We start from the raw sequence: 25,073 nt of genomic DNA, 5'->3' as shown, positions 1-25,073 counted from the left end.
TTCAATACCATACTATATACAGGGTCAGTTCAATACCATACTATATACAGGGTCAGTTCAATACCATACTATATACAGGGTCAGTTCAATACCATACTATATACAGGGTCAGCTCAATACCATACTATATACAGGGTCAGTTCAATACCATACTATATACAGGGTCAGTTCAATACCATACTATATACAGGGTCAGTTCAATACCATACTATATACAGGGTCAGCTCAATACCATACTATATACAGGGTCAGTTCAATACCATACTATATACAGGGTCAGTTCAATACCATACTATATACAGGGTCAGTTCAATACCATACTATATACAGGGTCAGTTCAATACCATACTATATACAGGGTCAGTTCAATACCATACTATATACAGGGTCAGTTCAATACCATACTATATACAGGGTCAGTTCAATACCATACTATATACAGGGTCAGTTCAATACCATACTATATACAGGGTCAGTTCAATACCATACTATATACAGGGTCAGTTCAATACCATACTATATACAGGGTCAGTTCAATACCATACTATATACAGGGTCAGTTACAATACCATACTATATACAGGGTCAGTTCAATACCATACTATATACAGGGTCAGTTCAATACCATACTATATACAGGGTCAGTTCAATACCATACTATATACAGGGTCAGTTCAATACCATGCTATATACAGGGTCAGTTACAATACCATACTATATACAGGGTCAGTTCAATACCATACTATATACAGGGTCAGTTCAATACCATACTATATACAGGGTCAGTTACAATACCATACTATATACAGGGTCAGTTCAATACCATACTATATACAGGGTCAGTTCAATACCATACTATATACAGGGTCAGTTCAATACCATACTATATACAGGGTCAGTTCAATACCATGCTATATACAGGGTCAGTTACAATACCATACTATATACAGGGTCAGTTCAATACCATACTATATACAGGGTCAGTTCAATACCATGCTATATACAGGGTCAGTTACAATACCATACTATATACAGGGTCAGTTACAATACCATACTATATACAGGGTCAGTTCAATACCATACTATATACAGGGTCAGTTCAATACCATACTATATACAGGGTCAGTTACAATACCATACTATATACAGGGTCAGTTCAATACCATACTATATACAGGGTCAGTTACAATACCATACTATATACAGGGTCAGTTCAATACCATACTATATACAGGGTCAGTTCAATACCATACTATATACAGGGTCAGTTCAATACCATACTATATACAGGGTCAGTTACAATACCATACTATATACAGGGTCAGTTCAATACCATACTATATACAGGGTCAGTTCAATACCATACTATATACAGGGTCAGTTCAATACCATACTATATACAGGGTCAGTTCAATACCATACTATATACAGGGTCAGTTCAATACCATACTATATACAGGGTCAGTTCAATACCATACTATATACAGGGTCAGTTCAATACCATACTATATACAGGGTCAGTTCAATACCATACTATATACAGGGTCAGTTCAATACCATACTATATACAGGGTCAGTTCAATACCATACTATATACAGGGTCAGTTCAATACCATACTATATACAGGGTCAGTTCAATACCATACTATATACAGGGTCAGTTCAATACCATACTATATACAGGGTCAGTTCAATACCATACTATATACAGGGTCAGTTCAATACCATACTATATACAGGGTCAGTTCAATACCATACTATATACAGGGTCAGTTCAATACCATGCTATGTACAGGGTCAGTTACAATACCATACTATATACAGGGTCAGTTCAATACCATACTATATACAGGGTCAGTTCAATACCATGCTATATACAGGGTCAGTTACAATACCATACTATATACACGGTCAGTTACAATACCATACTATATACAGGGTCAGTTCAATACCATACTATATACAGGGTCAGTTCAATACCATACTATATACAGGGTCAGTTACAATACCATACTATATACAGGGTCAGTTCAATACCATACTATATACAGGGTCAGTTACAATACCATACTATATACAGGGTCAGTTCAATACCATACTATATACAGGGTCAGTTCAATACCATACTATATACAGGGTCAGTTCAATACCATACTATATACAGGGTCAGTTACAATACCATACTATATACAGGGTCAGTTCAATACCATACTATATACAGGGTCAGTTCAATACCATACTATATACAGGGTCAGTTCAATACCATACTATATACAGGGTCAGTTCAATACCATACTATATACAGGGTCAGTTCAATACCATACTATATACAGGGTCAGTTCAATACCATACTATATACAGGGTCAGTTCAATACCATATTATATACAGGGTCAGTTCAATAACATACTATATACAGGGTCAGTTCAATACCATACTATATACAGGGTCAGTTCAATACCATACTATATACAGGGTCAGTTCAATACCATACTATATACCGGGTCAGTTCAATACCATACTATATACAGGGTCAGTTCAATACCATACTATATACAGGGTCAGTTCAATACCATACTATATACAGGGTCAGTTCAATACCATACTATATACAGGGTCAGTTCAATACCATACTATATACAGGGTCAGTTCAATACCATACTATATACAGGGTCAGTTCAATACCATACTATATACAGGGTCAGTTCAATACCATACTATATACAGGGTCAGTTCAATACCATACTATATACAGGGTCAGCTCAATACCATACTATATACAGGGTCAGTTCAATACCATACTATATACAGGGTCAGTTCAATACCATACTATATACAGGGTCAGTTCAATACCATACTATATACAGGGTCAGTTCAATACCATACTATATACAGGGTCAGTTCAATACCATACTATATACAGGGTCAGTTACAATACCATACTATATACAGGGTCAGTTCAATACCATACTATATACAGGGTCAGTTCAATACCATACTATATACAGGGTCAGTTCAATACCATACTATATACAGGGTCAGTTCAATACCATACTATATACAGGGTCAGCTCAATACCATACTATATACAGGGTCAGTTCAATACCATACTATATACAGGGTCAGTTCAATACCATACTATATACAGGGTCAGTTCAATACCATACTATATACAGGGTCAGCTCAATACCATACTATATACAGGGTCAGTTCAATACCATACTATATACAGGGTCAGTTCAATACCATACTATATACAGGGTCAGTTCAATACCATACTATATACAGGGTCAGTTCAATACCATACTATATACAGGGTCAGCTCAGTACCATACTATATACAGGGTCAGTTCAATACCATACTATATACAGGGTCAGTTCAATACCATACTATATACAGGGTCAGTTCAATACCATACTATATACAGGGTCAGTTCAATACCATACTATATACAGGGTCAGCTCAATACCATACTATATACAGGGTCATTTCAATACCATACTATATACAGGGTCAGTTCAATACCATACTATATACAGGGTCAGTTCAATACCATACTATATACAGGGTCAGTTCAATACCATACTATATACAGGGTCAGTTCAATACCATACTATATACAGGGTCAGTTCAATACCATACTATATACAGGGTCAGTTCAATACCATACTATATACAGGGTCAGTTCAATACCATACTATATACAGGGTCAGTTCAATACCATACTATATACAGGGTCAGTTCAATACCATACTATATACAGGGTCAGTTCAATACCATACTATATACAGGGTCAGTTACAATACCATACTATATACAGGGTCAGTTCAATACCATACTATATACAGGGTCAGTTCAATACCATACTATATACAGGGTCAGTTCAATACCATACTATATACAGGGTCAGTTCAATACCATGCTATATACAGGGTCAGTTACAATACCATACTATATACAGGGTCAGTTCAATACCATACTATATACAGGGTCAGTTCAATACCATGCTATATACAGGGTCAGTTACAATACCATACTATATACAGGGTCAGTTACAATACCATACTATATACAGGGTCAGTTCAATACCATACTATATACAGGGTCAGTTCAATACCATACTATATACAGGGTCAGTTACAATACCATACTATATACAGGGTCAGTTCAATACCATACTATATACAGGGTCAGTTACAATACCATACTATATACAGGGTCAGTTCAATACCATACTATATACAGGGTCAGTTCAATACCATACTATATACAGGGTCAGTTCAATACCATACTATATACAGGGTCAGTTACAATACCATACTATATACAGGGTCAGTTCAATACCATACTATATACAGGGTCAGTTCAATACCATACTATATACAGGGTCAGTTCAATACCATACTATATACAGGGTCAGTTCAATACCATACTATATACAGGGTCAGTTCAATACCATACTATATACAGGGTCAGTTCAATACCATACTATATACAGGGTCAGTTCAATACCATACTATATACAGGGTCAGTTCAATACCATACTATATACAGGGTCAGTTCAATACCATACTATATACAGGGTCAGTTCAATACCATACTATATACAGGGTCAGTTCAATACCATACTATATACAGGGTCAGTTCAATACCATACTATATACAGGGTCAGTTCAATACCATACTATATACAGGGTCAGTTCAATACCATACTATATACAGGGTCAGTTCAATACCATACTATATACAGGGTCAGTTCAATACCATACTATATACAGGGTCAGTTCAATACCATGCTATATACAGGGTCAGTTACAATACCATACTATATACAGGGTCAGTTCAATACCATACTATATACAGGGTCAGTTCAATACCATGCTATATACAGGGTCAGTTACAATACCATACTATATACAGGGTCAGTTACAATACCATACTATATACAGGGTCAGTTCAATACCATACTATATACAGGGTCAGTTCAATACCATACTATATACAGGGTCAGTTACAATACCATACTATATACAGGGTCAGTTCAATACCATACTATATACAGGGTCAGTTACAATACCATACTATATACAGGGTCAGTTCAATACCATGCTATATACAGGGTCAGTTACAATACCATACTATATACAGGGTCAGTTACAATACCATACTATATACAGGGTCAGTTCAATACCATACTATATACAGGGTCAGTTCAATACCATACTATATACAGGGTCAGTTACAATACCATACTATATACAGGGTCAGTTCAATACCATACTATATACAGGGTCAGTTCAATACCATGCTATATACAGGGTCAGTTACAATACCATACTATATACAGGGTCAGTTACAATACCATACTATATACAGGGTCAGTTCAATACCATACTATATACAGGGTCAGTTCAATACCATACTATATACAGGGTCAGTTACAATACCATACTATATACAGGGTCAGTTCAATACCATACTATATACAGGGTCAGTTACAATACCATACTATATACAGGGTCAGTTCAATACCATACTATATACAGGGTCAGTTACAATACCAAACTATATACAGAGTCAGTTCAATACCATACTATATACAGGGTCAGTTCAATACCATACTATATTCAGGGTCAGTTCAATACCATACTATATACAGGGTCAGTTCAATACCATACTATATACAGGGTCAGTTCAATACCATACTATATCCAGGGTCAGTTCAATACCATACTATATACAGGGTCAGTTCAATACCATACTATATACAGGGTCAGTTACAATACCATACTATATACAGGGTCAGTTCAATACCATACTATATACAGGGTCAGTTCAATACCATACTATATACAGGGTCAGTTCAATACCATACTATATACAGGGTCAGCTCAATACCATACTATATACAGGGTCAGTTCAATACCATACTATATACAGGGTCAGTTCAATACCATACTATATACAGGGTCAGTTCAATACCATACTATATACAGGGTCAGTTCAATACCATACTATATACAGGGTCAGCTCAATACCATACTATATACAGGGTCAGTTCAATACCATACTATATACAGGGTCAGTTCAATACCATACTATATACAGGGTCAGTTCAATACCATACTATATACAGGGTCAGTTCAATACCATACTATATACAGGGTCAGTTCAATACCATACTATATACAGGGTCAGTTCAATACCATACTATATACAGGGTCAGCTCAATACCATACTATATACAGGGTCAGTTCAATACCATACTATATACAGGGTCAGTTCAATACCATACTATATACAGGGTCAGTTCAATACCATACTATATACAGGGTCAGTTCAATACCATACTATATACAGGGTCAGTTCAATACCATACTATATACAGGGTCAGTTACAATACCATACTATATACAGGGTCAGTTCAATACCATACTATATACAGGGTCAGTTCAATACCATACTATATACAGGGTCAGTTCAATACCATACTATATACAGGGTCAGTTCAATACCATACTATATACAGGGTCAGCTCAATACCATACTATATACAGGGTCAGTTCAATACCATACTATATACAGGGTCAGTTCAATACCATACTATATACAGGGTCAGTTCAATACCATACTATATACAGGGTCAGCTCAATACCATACTATATACAGGGTCAGTTCAATACCATACTATATACAGGGTCAGTTCAATACCATACTATATACAGGGTCAGTTCAATACCATACTATATACAGGGTCAGTTCAATACCATACTATATACAGGGTCAGTTCAATACCATACTATATACAGGGTCAGTTCAATACCTTACTATATACAGGGTCAGTTCAATACCATACTATATACAGGGTCAGTTCAATACCATACTATATACAGGGTCAGTTCAATACCATACTATATACAGGGTCAGTTCAATACCATACTATATACAGGGTCAGTTCAATACCATACTATATACAGGGTCAGTTACAATACCATACTATATACAGGGTCAGTTCAATACCATACTATATACAGGGTCAGTTCAATACCATACTATATACAGGGTCAGTTCAATACCATACTATATACAGGGTCAGTTCAATACCATGCTATATACAGGGTCAGTTACAATACCATACTATATACAGGGTCAGTTCAATACCATACTATATACAGGGTCAGTTCAATACCATACTATATACAGGGTCAGTTACAATACCATACTATATACAGGGTCAGTTCAATACCATACTATATACAGGGTCAGTTCAATACCATACTATATACAGGGTCAGTTCAATACCATACTATATACAGGGTCAGTTCAATACCATGCTATATACAGGGTCAGTTACAATACCATACTATATACAGGGTCAGTTCAATACCATACTATATACAGGGTCAGTTCAATACCATGCTATATACAGGGTCAGTTACAATACCATACTATATACAGGGTCAGTTACAATACCATACTATATACAGGGTCAGTTCAATACCATACTATATACAGGGTCAGTTCAATACCATACTATATACAGGGTCAGTTACAATACCATACTATATACAGGGTCAGTTCAATACCATACTATATACAGGGTCAGTTACAATACCATACTATATACAGGGTCAGTTCAATACCATACTATATACAGGGTCAGTTCAATACCATACTATATACAGGGTCAGTTCAATACCATACTATATACAGGGTCAGTTACAATACCATACTATATACAGGGTCAGTTCAATACCATACTATATACAGGGTCAGTTCAATACCATACTATATACAGGGTCAGTTCAATACCATACTATATACAGGGTCAGTTCAATACCATACTATATACAGGGTCAGTTCAATACCATACTATATACAGGGTCAGTTCAATACCATACTATATACAGGGTCAGTTCAATACCATACTATATACAGGGTCAGTTCAATACCATACTATATACAGGGTCAGTTCAATACCATACTATATACAGGGTCAGTTCAATACCATACTATATACAGGGTCAGTTCAATACCATACTATATACAGGGTCAGTTCAATACCATACTATATACAGGGTCAGTTCAATACCATACTATATACAGGGTCAGTTCAATACCATACTATATACAGGGTCAGTTCAATACCATACTATATACAGGGTCAGTTCAATACCATACTATATACAGGGTCAGTTCAATACCATGCTATATACAGGGTCAGTTACAATACCATACTATATACAGGGTCAGTTCAATACCATACTATATACAGGGTCAGTTCAATACCATGCTATATACAGGGTCAGTTACAATACCATACTATATACACGGTCAGTTACAATACCATACTATATACAGGGTCAGTTCAATACCATACTATATACAGGGTCAGTTCAATACCATACTATATACAGGGTCAGTTACAATACCATACTATATACAGGGTCAGTTCAATACCATACTATATACAGGGTCAGTTACAATACCATACTATATACAGGGTCAGTTCAATACCATACTATATACAGGGTCAGTTCAATACCATACTATATACAGGGTCAGTTCAATACCATACTATATACAGGGTCAGTTACAATACCATACTATATACAGGGTCAGTTCAATACCATACTATATACAGGGTCAGTTCAATACCATACTATATACAGGGTCAGTTCAATACCATACTATATACAGGGTCAGTTCAATACCATACTATATACAGGGTCAGTTCAATACCATACTATATACAGGGTCAGTTCAATACCATACTATATACAGGGTCAGTTCAATACCATATTATATACAGGGTCAGTTCAATAACATACTATATACAGGGTCAGTTCAATACCATACTATATACCGGGTCAGTTCAATACCATACTATATACAGGGTCAGTTCAATACCATACTATATACAGGGTCAGTTCAATACCATACTATATACAGGGTCAGTTCAATACCATACTATATACAGGGTCAGTTCAATACCATACTATATACAGGGTCAGTTCAATACCATACTATATACAGGGTCAGTTCAATACCATACTATATACAGGGTCAGTTCAATACCATACTATATACAGGGTCAGTTCAATACCATACTATATACAGGGTCAGTTCAATACCATACTATATACAGGGTCAGTTCAATACCATACTATATACAGGGTCAGTTCAATACCATACTATATACAGGGTCAGTTCAATACCATACTATATACAGGGTCAGTTCAATAACATACTATATACAGGGTCAGCTTAATACCATACTATATACAGGGTCAGTTCAATACCATACTATATACAGGGTCAGTTCAATACCATACTATATACAGGGTCAGTTCAATACCATACTATATACAGGGTCAGTTACAATACCATACTATATACAGGGTCAGTTCAATACCATACTATATACAGGGTCAGTTCAATACCATACTATATACAGGGTCCAACCAGCCAGTCAAAATGCTCTCAATGGTACAGCTGTATAACTTTTTGAGGATTTAAGGGCCCATACCAAATTTTTTCAACCCCCCGAGGGGGAAGAGGCACTGTCACGCCTTCTTCATGACTGTATATGTGTGTTTGGACCATTTTAAGTCTATAGTGATTTGGACACCAAGGAACTTGAAGCTCTCAACCTGCTCAACTGCGGTCCCATCAATGTGGATAGCGACGTGCTCCAATCTGGTTTTCATGCCCACCACAGCACAGAGACAGCCTTAGTTAACTAGGTAAATTATCTTAGAGCCAACACAGATGCCAAACAGCTCTCTGTCCTTGTACTCTTAGATTTAAGTGCTGCATTTGACACTGTTGACCATGATGTCCTACTGGACAGACTGGAGATGTCACGTCCTGACCTTAGTTCCTTTTTTATGTCTCTGTTTTAGGTTGGTCAGGGCGTGAGTGGGGGTGTTTTGTGTTCTATGTTTTCCATTTCAATGTGTTTGGCCTGGTATGATTCCCAATCAGAGGCAGCTGGCAATCGTTGTCTCTGATTGATAACCATATTTAGGCTACCTGTTTTTCCCACTTGAGTTGTGGGTAGTTGTTTTCTTTGTCTGTGTTTACCATACGGAACTGTTTCGTGGCGGTCACTCTCGTCGTCGTTGTTGTTGTTGGTCATTTAGTGTTCTGTTTATTTTATTAAACATCATGAACACTTACGACGCTGCACCTTGGTCCTCACCTTCTTCCACCAATGACAACCGTTACAGGAGAGGTGGGTTGGCCTCTCCAGTCCAGACCTATTTAACCAGTCGACCATGATGTCCTACTGGACAGACTGTAGAGGTGGGTTGGCCTCTCCAGTCCAGACCTATTTAACCAGTCGACCATGATGTCCTACTGGACAGACTGTAGAGGTGGGTTGGCCTCTCCAGTCCAGACCTATTTAACCAGTCGACCATGATGTCCTACTGGACAGACTGTAGAGGTGGGTTGGCCTCTCCAGTCCAGACCTATTTAACCAGTCGACCATGATGTCCTACTGGACAGACTGTAGAGGTGGGTTGGCCTCTCCAGTCCAGACCTATTTAACCAGTCGACCATGATGTCCTACTGGACAGACTGTAGAGGTGGGTTGGCCTCTCCAGTCCAGACCTATTTAACCGGTCGACCATGATGTCCTACTGGACAGACTGTAGAGGTGGGTTGGCCTCTCCAGTCCAGACCTATTTAACCGGTCGACCATGATGTCCTACTGGACAGACTGTAGAGGTGGGTTGGCCTCTCCAGTCCAGACCTATTTAACCAGTCGACCATGATGTCCTACTGGACAGACTGTAGAGGTGGGTTGGCCTCTCCAGTCCAGACCTATTTAACCAGTCGACCATGATGTCCTACTGGACAGACTGTAGAGGTGGGTTGGCCTCTCCAGTCCAGACCTATTTAACCAGTCGACCATGATGTCCTACTGGACAGACTGTAGAGGTGGGTTGGCCTCTCCAGTCCAGACCTATTTAACCGGTCGACCATGATGTCCTACTGGACAGACTGTAGAGGTGGGTTGGCCTCTCCAGTCCAGACCTATTTAACCAGTCGACCATGATGTCCTACTGGACAGACTGTAGAGGTGGGTTGGCCTCTCCAGTCCAGACCTATTTAACCAGTCGACCATGATGTCCTACTGGACAGACTGTAGAGGTGGGTTGGCCTCTCCAGTCCAGACCTATTTAACCAGTCGACCATGATGTCCTACTGGACAGACTGTAGAGGTGGGTTGGCCTCTCCAGTCCAGACCTATTTAACCGGTGAAGAGTTTTTTGCCACCCTTGGTGAACATAACTCAGAGAAAATACATATCACGTGGCGTTCCACAAGGTTTGATTTTGGGTCCGGTGCTGTTCAGTTTATATATGCTACCCCTTGGCAGCGTTATCAGAAAGCACAGGATTGATTTTCAATGCTACGCAGACGATACACAACTGTACATTTCTGTGTCAACAGAGTATTTTAGCTCCAATGATAAATGAGTAGACTATATTAGTGATTTAAATACTTGGACTTTCTCCAGCTAAATCCAGACTAGACAGAGGTACTTATTGTTGGTGTCAAGGCACAGAGAGAGAATATAGTCGCAACATTTTAATTCACAGGCAATAAAGATAAAACACCAGGTAAAAATCCTAGGTGTTATTTTCGATTCTGAAATAAATGTTGAATCACACACCAGGAATGTGACCAAAATATAGCTTTTTACCACCTGTTTGTAAATCAATCCACTGCACCCTAATACATGTCAGACATGCTTATAAGTTATGTACCCAGTAGGTCCCTTAGGTCCTCTGGCACTGTCCTTTAACTATCCCAAAGCCAACATGGAGAGGCAGCCTTTAGTTATTATGCCCCCAGCCTCTAGAATAGCTTGCCAGAGAACCTGAGGGGAGCCTAAGCTGTGGACAATATTTAAAACACATTTTAGTCTGCTTTTTAGTTTTTCACTCTGTGTATTCTGTTTTTTATCTGATGTTTATTTTCTAGTAGATATTTCAGCTTTTATTTTCATAGTTTTTTATTTATTTGTTCCTGTAAAGCACATTGCGTAGCATTGCATGTCTGAGATGTTCAGTATAAATAAAGCTTTGTTTTATTTTATTCAGTTCATCAATTTGCTAATATTATTAGAATCACAAGTAGGAAAATATCTTAAAGGGACAATCTGCATTTGGTACAGACATTTTTGGACTTCTAAATTAACGTTATATACCCAATGATTCCTGAAGAATATAACTTGCCTCAGGAGCTTAGCTCAACGGACCCCATTAGAACCCCATTAGAACCCAAAATACAAGCTAGTTTTACTCCGTTGTTTGTAAACAAACTCTGTATAGCTTCAAAACATGGTTAAAACTCTAATTTCATGGATGGCCAGTCCTTGCATCTATAGCTCGCTTTATGAATTTCAATGGTTACATCCCTCAGCTGTTTACCAAAGAAAGTGGTGGGAGGCCATTTAGTTATTTGAATCCCAGATTGGATAATGGGGTAGTGATGCTCACAGGTAAAGAGGGATCAGTGTTTGCGGAAATATATTTTATTTGATTCCTTATTTCCGTTTTGTGTGCTTGATATTTGGGTTTGTGACAGTTTTTTCTCACACTTGTTCCCGCTGCCTGTCTACATGTTCAAGGATGTCTTTGCACATTCTAAAGATATGAAATGAATGTGACCTGTAGTTCACTGGTGCTGAATAATAAGATCACATTCTAAAGATATGAAATGAATGTGACCTGTAGTTCACTGGTGCTGAATAATAAGATCACATTCTAAAGATATGAAATGAATCTGACCTGTAGTTCACTGGTGCTGAATAATAAGATCTGTGGAGGAAAACTATGGACTGTAAAATGTAAGGGACTTCCTGTGGAAAAACACAAGACATTAAAGAGCCTCTAGAAAGGTTTGAAAGCCTTGCTCTCCTTGGCTGTTCCTTTAGATGTACACTCAAATGGAAATGATTTAGAAGAGGTACATGAGTGTGAACGTGTGTTTGTCCGTGGTGAGATTCAAACACGTTAACACTAGATCATTACACTAGATGTTTGTTATACTTCCACCTCGACCAACCACCTCTTTCAGTTTTGACTTAAATAACCATCTGTCTTATGTGACCATATCAAACATGACTTATACTAATTTAAATGTTCTGTATTTATGTTTACTAAGTTACATCTAGTCTAGTAATGTAACCTCACATAAACATGTCATACTATATAAAAGGAGTGGCACAGATTTAAGTAAACTATAATGTGTTTTGCTTGGGTTCCAGATGTCTCTGTGTCACATGGTCTACACATCAGCCAGGCTTGGAATCCACAACCAAAACTTACCGCCACAGTTCACACCCATGTTATCAGATTCTGAGCTCACTATGCAACAGTTGTGTGCAGCGATGCAGTTGAACAGGTTCTTGTTCCAAGGAATAGAAAGAATAAGAAGGTAGTTTGATCACATCACAAGAGTTTGATCACAGAACACTAGTACATTTATCAGACTGCAGTGCCTCAATAGGACCGATTCAACCAGGTAAATGGATCAGCTAGTTGTCTTTTGAAATGTGGTATACTATGTTATCCATTGTTATTGTATAATTAATGCTACAGTATTGCTTTCCTGGTTTCAAGTTGTGTTAGTCTTTCTCTTTATGATGAATATAATTGTCTTCAGGGATGAAGGTGACTCAACTAGACTGTCTGTGTCTGATTCTTCTACATCTCCTACACACAGCAGGCTCTGGTACAGTAGAATACACATTTAATATCTCACTGCCTTCAATACCTCTGTGTGTGTGATTAATATCATCTCATTGTGTCTTTATTCACTATTGTGGGCTTAAGGGTTCTACACAGTCTAATCAAACAGAGCCGACGGAGGTCCTTCTGCTCCTCTGTCTACATAGTTCTACTACTATTGGGCTGTGCGGCCCCCCAAAGAAATGCCACCCCACACCATGACTGACCCACCGCCAAACCGGTCATGCTGGAGGATGTTGCAGGCAGCAGAACGTTCTCCACGGCGTCTCAAGACTCTGTCACGTCTGTCACATGTGCTCAGTGTGAACCTGCTTTCATCTGTGAAGAGCACAGGGCACCAGTGGCGAATTTGCCAATCTTGGTGTTCTCTGGCAAATGCCAAACATCCTGCACGGTGTTGGGTTGTAAGCACAACCCCCACCTGTGGACGTCGGGCCCTCATACCACCCTCATGGAGTCTGTTTCTGACCTTTTGAGCAGGCACATGCACATTTGTGGCCTGCTGGAGGTCATTTTGCAGGGCTCTGGCAGTGCTCCTCCTGCTCCTCCTTGCACAAAGGCGGAGGTAGCGGTCCTGCTGCTGGGTTGTTGCCCTCCTACGGCCTCCTCCACATCCCCTGATGTACTGGCCTGTCTCCTGGTAGCGCCTCCATGCTCTGGACACTATGCTGACAGACACAGCAAACCTTCTTGCCACAGCTCGCATTGATGTGCCATCCTGGACTCCGTCTCATGCTACCACTAGAGTGAAAGCACCGCCAGCATTCAAAAGTGACCAAAACATCAGCCAGGAAGCATAGGAACTGAGAAGTGGTCTGTGATCACCCCCTGCAGAACCACTCCTTTATTGGGGGTGTCTTGCTAATTGCCTATAATTTCTACCTGTTGTCTATCCCATTTGCACAACAGCATGTGCAATTTATTGTCAATCAGTGTTGCTTCCCAAGTGGACAGTTTGATTTCACAGAAGTGTGATTGACTTGGAGTTACATTGTGTTGTTTAAGTGTTCCCTTTATTTTTTTGAGCAGTGTATATATACTACAGTGTATAGTACTGTATATACTACAGTGTATAGTACTACTGTATATACTATAGTGTACCACAGTATAATACTACTTTAAATACTACAGTTTATATATTTTTTATTTAACCTTTATTTAACTAGGCAAGTTAAGAACAAATTCTTATTTTCAATGATGGCCTAGGAACAGTAGGTTAACTACCATGTTCAGCGGCAAATTGACAGATTTTTACCTTGTCAGCTCGGGGATTCGATCTTGCAATTTTTAGGTTACTAATCCAACACTCTAACCACTAGGCTACCTGCCACCAGTATATATTACAGTGTATAGTACTACTATATATACTGCAGTGTATATTACTACTATATATACTACAGTGTATTTCAGATCAGAGCAGATGACAGAGGAGAACAATTTAAACTATTGAAACTGTTCATCTGTCTGTTCTCTTCAGAGAGGTTTGAGGTTCTTGGTCCAACTGATTCCATTGTTGCTGTAGCTGGTGATGACATCATTCTGCCCTGTTACCTCAAACCCAACATCAGTGCTGAGGACATGACAGTGGACTGGCTTAACCTGGACTTCTTAGACGAACGTGTCTTTCGTTACCAAAACCACAGAATCATACGAGATGATCAGATTCCCTACTATAGAGGAAGAACTTCACTGTTTGAAGAGGAACTATGGAGGGGCAACACCTCTTTGAAACTGACCAGGGTACAAGGCACTGATGAGGGACGTTACAAATGCTTAATTCAGTCAAAGAGCTGGTATGATGATTTCACTGTTCAAGTCCTCGTTAAAGGTGAGCTTTATTTTCATGTTAATGTAATAATCTCACTACAGTACAATTACATCACATCTTTCCTTCATATTACTGGATACAGTATGTGTCTATTTGTTCACAGCCTGTCACCTGCTAACATCCAATCTGTGTGTCTGTAGCTGTAGGATCCAAGCCAGTGGTGTCCATTGAGGGACACAGAGAGGGAGGGATGGGTCTGCTGTGTGAATCAGAAGGCTGGCACCCTGACCCTGAGCTGGTGTGGCTGGACAGTAAAGGAGTCCATCTCTCTGCTCGAACTCTTGAGACACACAGAGACTTCAAGGGATTCTACAGAGTCAAACAACATGTCATTGTCCAGGAGACTGACACAAACCACTTTACCTGCAGAGTCCAACAGAAACGGATCAATGAGAAGATGGAGACAGAGATTCACCTCCCTAGTGAGTAACACCATCATATTATTTAGACATGAAACACTGGAGATATTGATGTGTTAATGTCCAGTATGTGTTTTAACCAAAGGCTTTGAGACGACAATACAAAAGGATAGTATTTATTATGACACAATCCACTGCTGTGTGGTAGTATTAGTACCAAACCCTGTTGTTGATGTGTAATGATGTGAGTGGTAGTATTAGTACCAAACCCTGTTGTTGATGTGTGGTAGTATTAGTACCAAACCCTGTTGTTGATGTGTGGTAGTATTAGTACCAAACCCTGTTGTTGATGTGTAATGATGTGTGGTAGTATTAGTACCAAACCCTGTTGTTGATGTGTGGTAGTATTAGTACCAAACCCTGTTGTTGATGTGTGGTAGTATTAGTACCAAACCCTGTTGTTGATGTGTGGTAGTATTAGTACCAAACCCTGTTGTTGATGTGTGGTAGTATTAGTACCAAACCCCGTTGTTGATGTGTAATGATGTGTGGTAGTATTAGTACCAAACCCTGTTGTTGATGTGTGGTAGTATTAGCACCAAACCCTGTTGTTGATGTGTGGTAGTATTAACACCAAACCCTGTTGTTGATGTGTAATGATGTGTGGTAGTATTGGTACCAGACCCTGTTGTTGATGTGTAATGATGTGTGGTAGTATTAGTACCAAACCCTGTTGTTGATGTGTGGTAGTATTAGTGCCAAACCCTGTTGTTGGTGTGTGGTAGTATTAGTTCCAAACCCTGTTGTTGATGTGTAATGATGTGTGGTAGTATTAGTACCAAACCCTGTTGTTGATGTGTGGTAGTATTAGTACCAAACCCTGTTGTTGATGTGTGGTAGTATTAGTGCCAAACCCTGTTGTTGATGTGTGGTAGTATTAGTACCAAACCCTGTTGTTGATGTGTAATGATGTGTGGTAGTATTAGTACCAAACCCTGTTGTTGAAGTGTGGTGGTATTAGTACCAAACCCTGTTGTTGATGTGTAATGATGTGTGGTAGTATTAGTACCAAACCCTGTTGTTGAAGTGTGGTAGTATTAGTACCAAACCCTGTTGTTGATGTGTAGTGATGTGTGGTAGTATTAATACCAAACCATGTTGTTGGTGTGTGGTAGTATTAGTACCAAACCCTGTTGTTGATGTGTGGTAGTATTAGTACCAAACCCTGTTGTTGATGTGTAATGATGTGTGGTAGTATTAGTACCAAACACTGTTGTTGGTGTGTGGTAGTATTAGTACCAAACCCTGTTGTTGATGTGTAATGATGTGTGGTAGTATTAGTACCAAACCCTGTTGTTGATGTGTGGTAGTATTAGTACCAAACCCTGTTGTTGATGTGTGGTAGTATTAGTACCAAACCCTGTTGTTGATGTGTAATGATGTGTGGTAGTATTAGTACCAAACCCTGTTGTTGATGTGTGGTAGTATTAGTGCCAAACCCTGTTGTTGAAGTGTGGTAGTATTAGTACCAAACCCTGTTGTTGATGTGTAATGATGTGTGGTAGTATTAGTACCAAACCCTGTTGTTGATGTGTAATGACGTGTGGTAGTATTAGTACCAAACCCTGTTGTTGATGTGTGGTAGTATTAGTACCAAACCCTGTTGTTGATGTGTAATGATGTGTGGTAGTATTAGTACCAAACCCTGTTGTTGATGTGTGGTAGTATTAGTACCAAACCCTGTTGTTGATGTGTGGTAGTATTAGTACCAAACCCTGTTGTTGATGTGTAATGATGTGTGGTAGTATTAGTACCAAACCCTGTTGTTGATGTGTGGTAGTATTAGTACCAAACCCTGTTGTTGATGTGTGGTAGTATTAACACCAAACCCTGTTGTTGATGTGTAATGATGTGTGGTAGTATTAGTACCAGACCCTGTTGTTGATGTGTAATGATGTGTGTGGTAGTATTAGTACCAAACCCTGTTGTTGATGTGTAATGATGTGTGGTAGTATTAGTACCAAACTCTGTTGTTGGTGTGTAATGATGTGTGGTAGTATTAGTACCAAACCCTGTTGTTGGTGTGTAATGATGTGTGGTATTATTGGTACCAGACCCTGTTGTTGATGTGTAATGATGTGTGGTAGTATTAGTACCAAACCCTGTTGTTGGTGTGTAATGATGTGTGGTAGAATTAGTACCAAACCCTGTTGTTGATGTGTGGTAGTATTAGTACCAAACCCTGTTGTTGGTGTGTAGTGATGTGTGGTAGTATTAATACCAAACCCTGTTGTTGGTGTGTGGTAGTATTAGTACCAAACCCTGTTGTTGATGTGTAATGATGTGTGGTAGTATTAGTACCAAACCCTGTTGTTGATGTGTGGTAGTATTAGTACCAAACCCTGTTGTTGATGTGTAGTGATGTGTGGTAGTATTAATACCAAACCCTGTTGTTGGTGTGTGATAGTATTAGTACCAAACCCTGTTGTTGATGTGTAATGATGTGTGGTAGTATTAGTACCAAACCCTGTTGTTGGTGTGTGGTAGTATTAGTACCAAACCCTGTTGTTGATGTGTAATGATGTGTGGTAGTATTAGTACCAAACCCTGTTGTTGATGTGTGGTAGTATTAGTACCAAACCCTGTTGTTGATGTGTGGTAGTATTAGTACCAAACCCTGTTGTTGATGTGTAATGATGTGTGGTAGTATTAGTACCAAACCCTGTTGTTGATGTGTGGTAGTATTAGTGCCAAACCCTGTTGTTGATGTGTGGTAGTATTAGTACCAAACCCTGTTGTTGATGTGTAATGATGTGTGGTAGTATTAGTACCAAACCCTGTTGTTGATGTGTAATGATGTGTGGCAGTATTAGTACCAAACCCTGTTGTTGATGTGTGGTAGTATTAGTACCAAACCCTGTTGTTGATGTGTAATGATGTGTGGTAGTATTAGTACCAAACCCTGTTGTTGATGTGTGGTAGTATTAGTACCAAACCCTGTTGTTGATGTGTGGTAGTATTAGTACCAAACCCTGTTGTTGATGTGTAATGATGTGTGGTAGTATTAGTACCAAACCCTGTTGTTGATGTGTGGTAGTATTAGTACCAAACCCTGTTGTTGATGTGTGGTAGTATTAGTACCAAACCCTGTTGTTGATGTGTAGTGATGTGTGGTAGTATTAATACCAAACCCTGTTGTTGGTGTGTGGTAGTATTAGTACCAAACCCTGTTGTTGATGTTTGGTAGTATTAGTACCAAACCCTGTTGTTGATGTGTAATGATGTGTGGTAGTATTAGTACCAAACCCTGTTGTTGGTGTGTGGTAGTATTAGTACCAAACCCTGTTGTTGATGTGTAATGATGTGTGGTAGTATTAGTACCAAACCCTGTTGTTGATGTGTGGTAGCATTAGTACCAAACCCTGTTGTTGATGTGTGGTAGTATTAGTACCAAACCCTGTTGTTGATGTGTAATGATGTGTGGTAGTATTAGTACCAAACCCTGTTGTTGATGTGTGGTAGTATTAGTGCCAAATCCTGTTTTTGATGTGTGGTAGTATTAGTACCAAACCCTGTTGTTGATGTGTAATGATGTGTGGTAGTATTAGTACCAAACCCTGTTGTTGATGTGTAATGATGTGTGGCAGTATTAGTACCAAACCCTGTTGTTGATGTGTGGTAGTATTAGTACCAAACCCTGTTGTTGATGTGTAATGATGTGTGGTAGTATTAGTACCAAACCCTGTTGTTGATGTTTGGTAGTATTAGTACCAAACCCTGTTGTTGATGTGTGGTAGTATTAGTACCAAACCCTGTTGTTGATGTGTAATGATGTGTGGTAGTATTAGTACCAAGCCCTGTTGTTGATGTGTGGTAGTATTAGTACCAAACCCTGTTGTTGATGTGTGGTAGTATTAACACCAAACCCTGTTGTTGATGTGTAATGATGTGTGGTAGTATTAGTACCAGACCCTGTTGTTGATGTGTAATGATGTGTGTGGTAGTATTAGTACCAAACCCTGTTGTTGATGTGTAATGATGTGTGGTAGTATTAGTACCAAACTCTGTTGTTGATGTGTGGTAGTATTAGTACCAAACCCTGTTGTTGGTGTGTAATGATGTGTGGTATTATTGGTACCAGACCCTGTTGTTGATGTGTAATGATGTGTGGTAGTATTAGTACCAAACCCTGTTGTTGGTGTGTAATGATGTGTGGTAGTATTAGTACCAAACCCTGTTGTTGATGTGTGGTAGTATTAGTACCAAACCCTGTTGTTGGTGTGTAATGATGTGTGGTAGTATTAGTGCCAAACCCTGTTGTTGATGTGTGGTAGTATTAGTACCAAACCCTGTTGTTGATGTGTTATGATGTGTGGTAGTATTAGTACCAAACCCTGTTGTTGATGTGTGGTAGTATTAGTACCAAACCCTGTTGTTGAAGTGTGGTAGTATTAGTACCAAACCCTGTTGTTGATGTGTAATGATGTGTGGTAGTATTCGTACCAAACCCTGTTGTTGATGTGTAATGATGTGTGGTAGTATTAGTACCAAACCCTGTTGTTGATGTGTAATGATGTGTGGTATTATTAGTACCAAACCCTGTTGTTGATGTGTAATGATGTGTGGTAGTATTAGTGCCAAACCCTGTTGTTGAAGTGTGGTAGTATTAGTACCAAACCCTGTTGTTGATGTGTAATGATGTGTGGTAGTATTAGTACCAAACCCTGTTGTTGATGTGTAATGATGTGTGGTAGTATTAGTACCAAACCCTGTTGTTGATGTGTGGTAGTATTAGTACCAAACCCTGTTGTTGATGTCTGGTAGTATTAGTACCAAACCCTGTTGTTGATGTGTAATGATGTGTGGTAGTATTAGTGCCAAACCCTGTTGTTGATGTGTGGTAGTATTAGTACCAAACCCTGTTGTTGATGTGTGGTAGTATTAACACCAAACCCTGTTGTTGATGTGTGGTAGTATTAGTACCAAACCCTGTTGTTGATGTGTGTTAGTATTAGTACCAAACCCTGTTGTTGATGTGTGGTAGTATTAGTACCAAACCCTGTTGTTGATGTGTGGTAGTATTAACACCAAACCCTGTTGTTGATGTGTGGTAGTATTAGTACCAAACCCTGTTGTTGATGTGTGGTAGTATTAACACCAAACCCTGTTGTTGATGTGTGGTAGTATTAACACCAAACCCTGTTGTTGATGTGTGGTAGTATTAGTACCAAACCCTGTTGTTGATGTGTAATGATGTTTGTGTTTTAGGTGAGTTATTTGATCCAACCCCATGGAGAATGGCCTTCATTGTGTTATGCTGTCTGGGAGCCATCATTGGGATTGGGTTATCTCTGGCTATCTACTGCATATGTTATAAGAAAGGTAATGGAGAAATTATATGAACGTTTATTAACGTTTAGTATTAGTACCAAACCCTGTTGTTGATGTGTAATGATGTGTGGTATTATTAGTACCAAACCCTGTTGTTGATGTGTAATGATGTGTGGTAGTATTAGTGCCAAACCCTGTTGTTGAAGTGTGGTAGTATTAGTACCAAACCCTGTTGTTGATGTGTAATGATGTGTGGTAGTATTAGTACCAAACCCTGTTGTTGATGTGTAATGATGTGTGGTAGTATTAGTACCAAACCCTGTTGTTGATGTGTGGTAGTATTAGTACCAAACCCTGTTGTTGATGTCTGGTAGTATTAGTACCAAACCCTGTTGTTGATGTGTAATGATGTGTGGTAGTATTAGTGCCAAACCCTGTTGTTGATGTGTGGTAGTATTAGTACCAAACCCTGTTGTTGATGTGTGGTAGTATTAACACCAAACCCTGTTGTTGATGTGTGGTAGTATTAGTACCAAACCCTGTTGTTGATGTGTGTTAGTATTAGTACCAAACCCTGTTGTTGATGTGTGGTAGTATTAGTACCAAACCCTGTTGTTGATGTGTGGTAGTATTAACACCAAACCCTGTTGTTGATGTGTGGTAGTATTAGTACCAAACCCTGTTGTTGATGTGTGGTAGTATTAGTACCAAACCCTGTTGTTGATGTGTGGTAGTATTAACACCAAACCCTGTTGTTGATGTGTGGTAGTATTAACACCAAACCCTGTTGTTGATGTGTGGTAGTATTAGTACCAAACCCTGTTGTTGATGTGTAATGATGTTTGTGTTTTAGGTGAGTTATTTGATCCAACCCCATGGAGAATGGCCTTCATTGTGTTATGCTGTCTGGGAGCCATCATTGGGATTGGGTTATCTCTGGCTATCTACTGCATATGTTATAAGAAAGGTAATGGAGAAATTATATGAACGTTTATTAACGTTTAGTATTAGTACCAAACCCTGTTGTTGATGTGTAATGATGTGTGGTATTATTAGTACCAAACCCTGTTGTTGATGTGTGGTAGTATTAGTGCCAAACCCTGTTGTTGAAGTGTGGTAGTATTAGTACCAAACCCTGTTGTTGATGTGTAATGATGTGTGGTAGTATTAGTACCAAACCCTGTTGTTGATGTGTAATGATGTGTGGTAGTATTAGTACCAAACCCTGTTGTTGATGTGTGGTAGTATTAGTACCAAACCCTGTTGTTGATGTCTGGTAGTATTAGTACCAAACCCTGTTGTTGATGTGTAATGATGTGTGGTAGTATTAGTGCCAAACCCTGTTGTTGATGTGTGGTAGTATTAGTACCAAACCCTGTTGTTGATGTGTGGTAGTATTAACACCAAACCCTGTTGTTGATGTGTGGTAGTATTAGTACCAAACCCTGTTGTTGATGTGTGTTAGTATTAGTACCAAACCCTGTTGTTGATGTGTGGTAGTATTAGTACCAAACCCTGTTGTTGATGTGTGGTAGTATTAACACCAAACCCTGTTGTTGATGTGTGGTAGTATTAGTACCAAACCCTGTTGTTGATGTGTGGTAGTATTAACACCAAACCCTGTTGTTGATGTGTGGTAGTATTAACACCAAACCCTGTTGTTGATGTGTGGTAGTATTAGTACCAAACCCTGTTGTTGATGTGTAATGATGTTTGTGTTTTAGGTGAGTTATTTGATCCAACCCCATGGAGAATGGCCTTCATTGTGTTATGCTGTCTGGGAGCCATCATTGGGATTGGGTTATCTCTGGCTATCTACTGCATATGTTATAAGAAAGGTAATGGAGAAATTATATGAACGTTTAATTGTTGGAATGAAATGTCTGCAATGTTTTTTTCCACCTCACCTCATCACTGTGGTTGTATTATACGGATACAGGATAATATACTAAACCTGCAGGTGATTAACATGTTGACACTGATGACTGATTTTAACCTGCAGGTGATTTACATGTTAACACTGACGACTGATTTTAACCTGCATGTGTGATAATAGTTCAACTTAAACTGCAGTGGGAAAAGTAGAAGTTTTATTGTCCTTAACTCTGATTCACCGGGATCACTGATGGACCAGTCACATTAATGTTGATGTTCTAGAACAGGATGTGTTGAGGCTGTAGAGGACCACTAGACTAGAGAGAGGTCATCTCTGATAAACCTGGATCACTGGTGGACCAGTCACATTTAATGAATGAAATTACGAAGTGGTGGTAGGGTAGAATATCTTCATTGAAGAAGTTGTCTCACAGAGGTACTCTGGAACTCAATTAGATGGTGGAACTCAATTAGAATTTGCGACGTTTGAGAAGTGATATGAGTCCCAGAGACAGACTACATCTTCTAATGTTCATGTTAATGATGTTCTCACTGTCTTCCATCTACTCTACATATTTACAGATGACCTCACTGAGCAGCGAGGTAAGTGGTGTCTTCATATATTGGTATGGCAGGGTAGCCTAGTCGTTAGAGTGTTGGACTAGGAACTGGAAGGTTGCAAGTTCAAATCCCCAAGGTACAAATCTGCCATTCTGCCCCTGAACAGGCAGTTAACTCACTGTTCCTAGGCCGTTATTGAAAATAAGATTTTTTTCTTAACTGACTTGTAAAATAAAAAATAAAAATTACTTGGCAAGAATTATTTGAAGCATTTAAAGTCTTTTTTTGGTTGCTGAGCACATTTATGTTCCTTCTGATGTTGGAACAGTGGTATGAGACAAGGGTCGGGATTCAATTCAAGGCACGTTATTACGCAGCACACTATAACAGACTTTTACAGGTATTTTACACATGAATCGACATGTACAGTGTTTACTATGAATGTGATCTCTGTGAATGCCGGTGGAAAATGCCTTTAAAAGTGCATTGTCAGATGTGAAGTGCCCTGCGATATACTGCACATTGGATTGAATCCTAACCAAGAAGTCCCAGAGAGAGACTACATATTCTAAAGTTCATGTTAATGATGTTCTCTCTGTCTTCCATCTACTCTACATATTTACAGATGACCTCAAGAAGGATAATAGTAAGTAGTGTCTTCAGATCATCACTTTGATAATATTATTAGAACCACAAAAGTTTTTTTTATTTTTTTATTTCCCGACTTCAAGTACGACAACATTTTAAGAAGGTTATTTTGAGCTCATTGAACATGTTCCTTCTGATGTTGGAATAGTGATATGAGACAAGGAGTCCCAGAGAGAGAGACTACATCTTCTAGTGTTCATGTTAATCTGTCTGGGTATTTGGACAGCGGAACCCCTCGGAACCCCTCGCCAACGAGCCAATGAAATTGCAGGGCGCCAAATACAAATCAACAGAAATCTCATAAATCAAATTTCTCAAACATACAAGTATTAGGCACCATTTTAAAGATACAATTCTCGTTAATCCAGTCACTGTGTCTGATTTAAAAAATGCTTTACAGCGAAAGCTCCACAAACGATTATGTTAGGTCACCAACAGAAATACACAGCCATTTTTCCAGCCAAAGAGAGGAGTCACAAAAAGCACAAAAAGAGAGAAAATTAATCACTAACCTTTGATGATCTTCATCAGGTGACACTCATTTATTATTTTTTATTTTTTTATTTCAACTTTATTTAACCAGGTAGGCTAGTTGAGAACAAGTTCTCATTTGCAACTGCGACCTGGCCAAGATAAAGCATAGCAGTGTGAACAGACAACACATGGAGTAAACAATAAACAAGTCAATAACAGAGTAGAAAAA

General features: G+C 38.8%; 1 protein-coding gene across 1 annotated transcript in view; it reads left to right on the top strand.

Moving 5' to 3' along the window:
* The first annotated feature begins 13,383 nt into the window (after positions 1-13,383).
* LOC118943935 (butyrophilin subfamily 2 member A1-like) overlaps positions 13,384-25,073 on the top strand; it is a 35,303-nt gene continuing 23,613 nt past the window's right edge. Inside the window, exons 1-6 of the mRNA XM_090217667.1 lie at positions 13,384-13,541; positions 13,683-13,751; positions 15,246-15,596; positions 15,737-16,018; positions 21,224-21,325; positions 24,348-24,368. Of these exons, the coding sequence (XP_090073793.1) occupies positions 13,685-13,751; positions 15,246-15,596; positions 15,737-16,018; positions 21,224-21,325; positions 24,348-24,368 (823 nt within the window). The 5' untranslated portion in view covers positions 13,384-13,541; positions 13,683-13,684. The remainder of the gene's footprint in view (positions 13,542-13,682; positions 13,752-15,245; positions 15,597-15,736; positions 16,019-21,223; positions 21,326-24,347; positions 24,369-25,073) is intronic.

Source organism: Oncorhynchus mykiss, chromosome 23 (genome assembly GCF_057628025.1).
Source record: "Oncorhynchus mykiss isolate SJ-2025 chromosome 23, ASM5762802v1, whole genome shotgun sequence".
Taxonomy (NCBI): Eukaryota; Metazoa; Chordata; class Actinopteri; order Salmoniformes; family Salmonidae; genus Oncorhynchus; species Oncorhynchus mykiss.
Note: the sequence above shows the minus strand (reverse complement) of the source record. Positions and strands in the feature narration are given on the sequence as shown.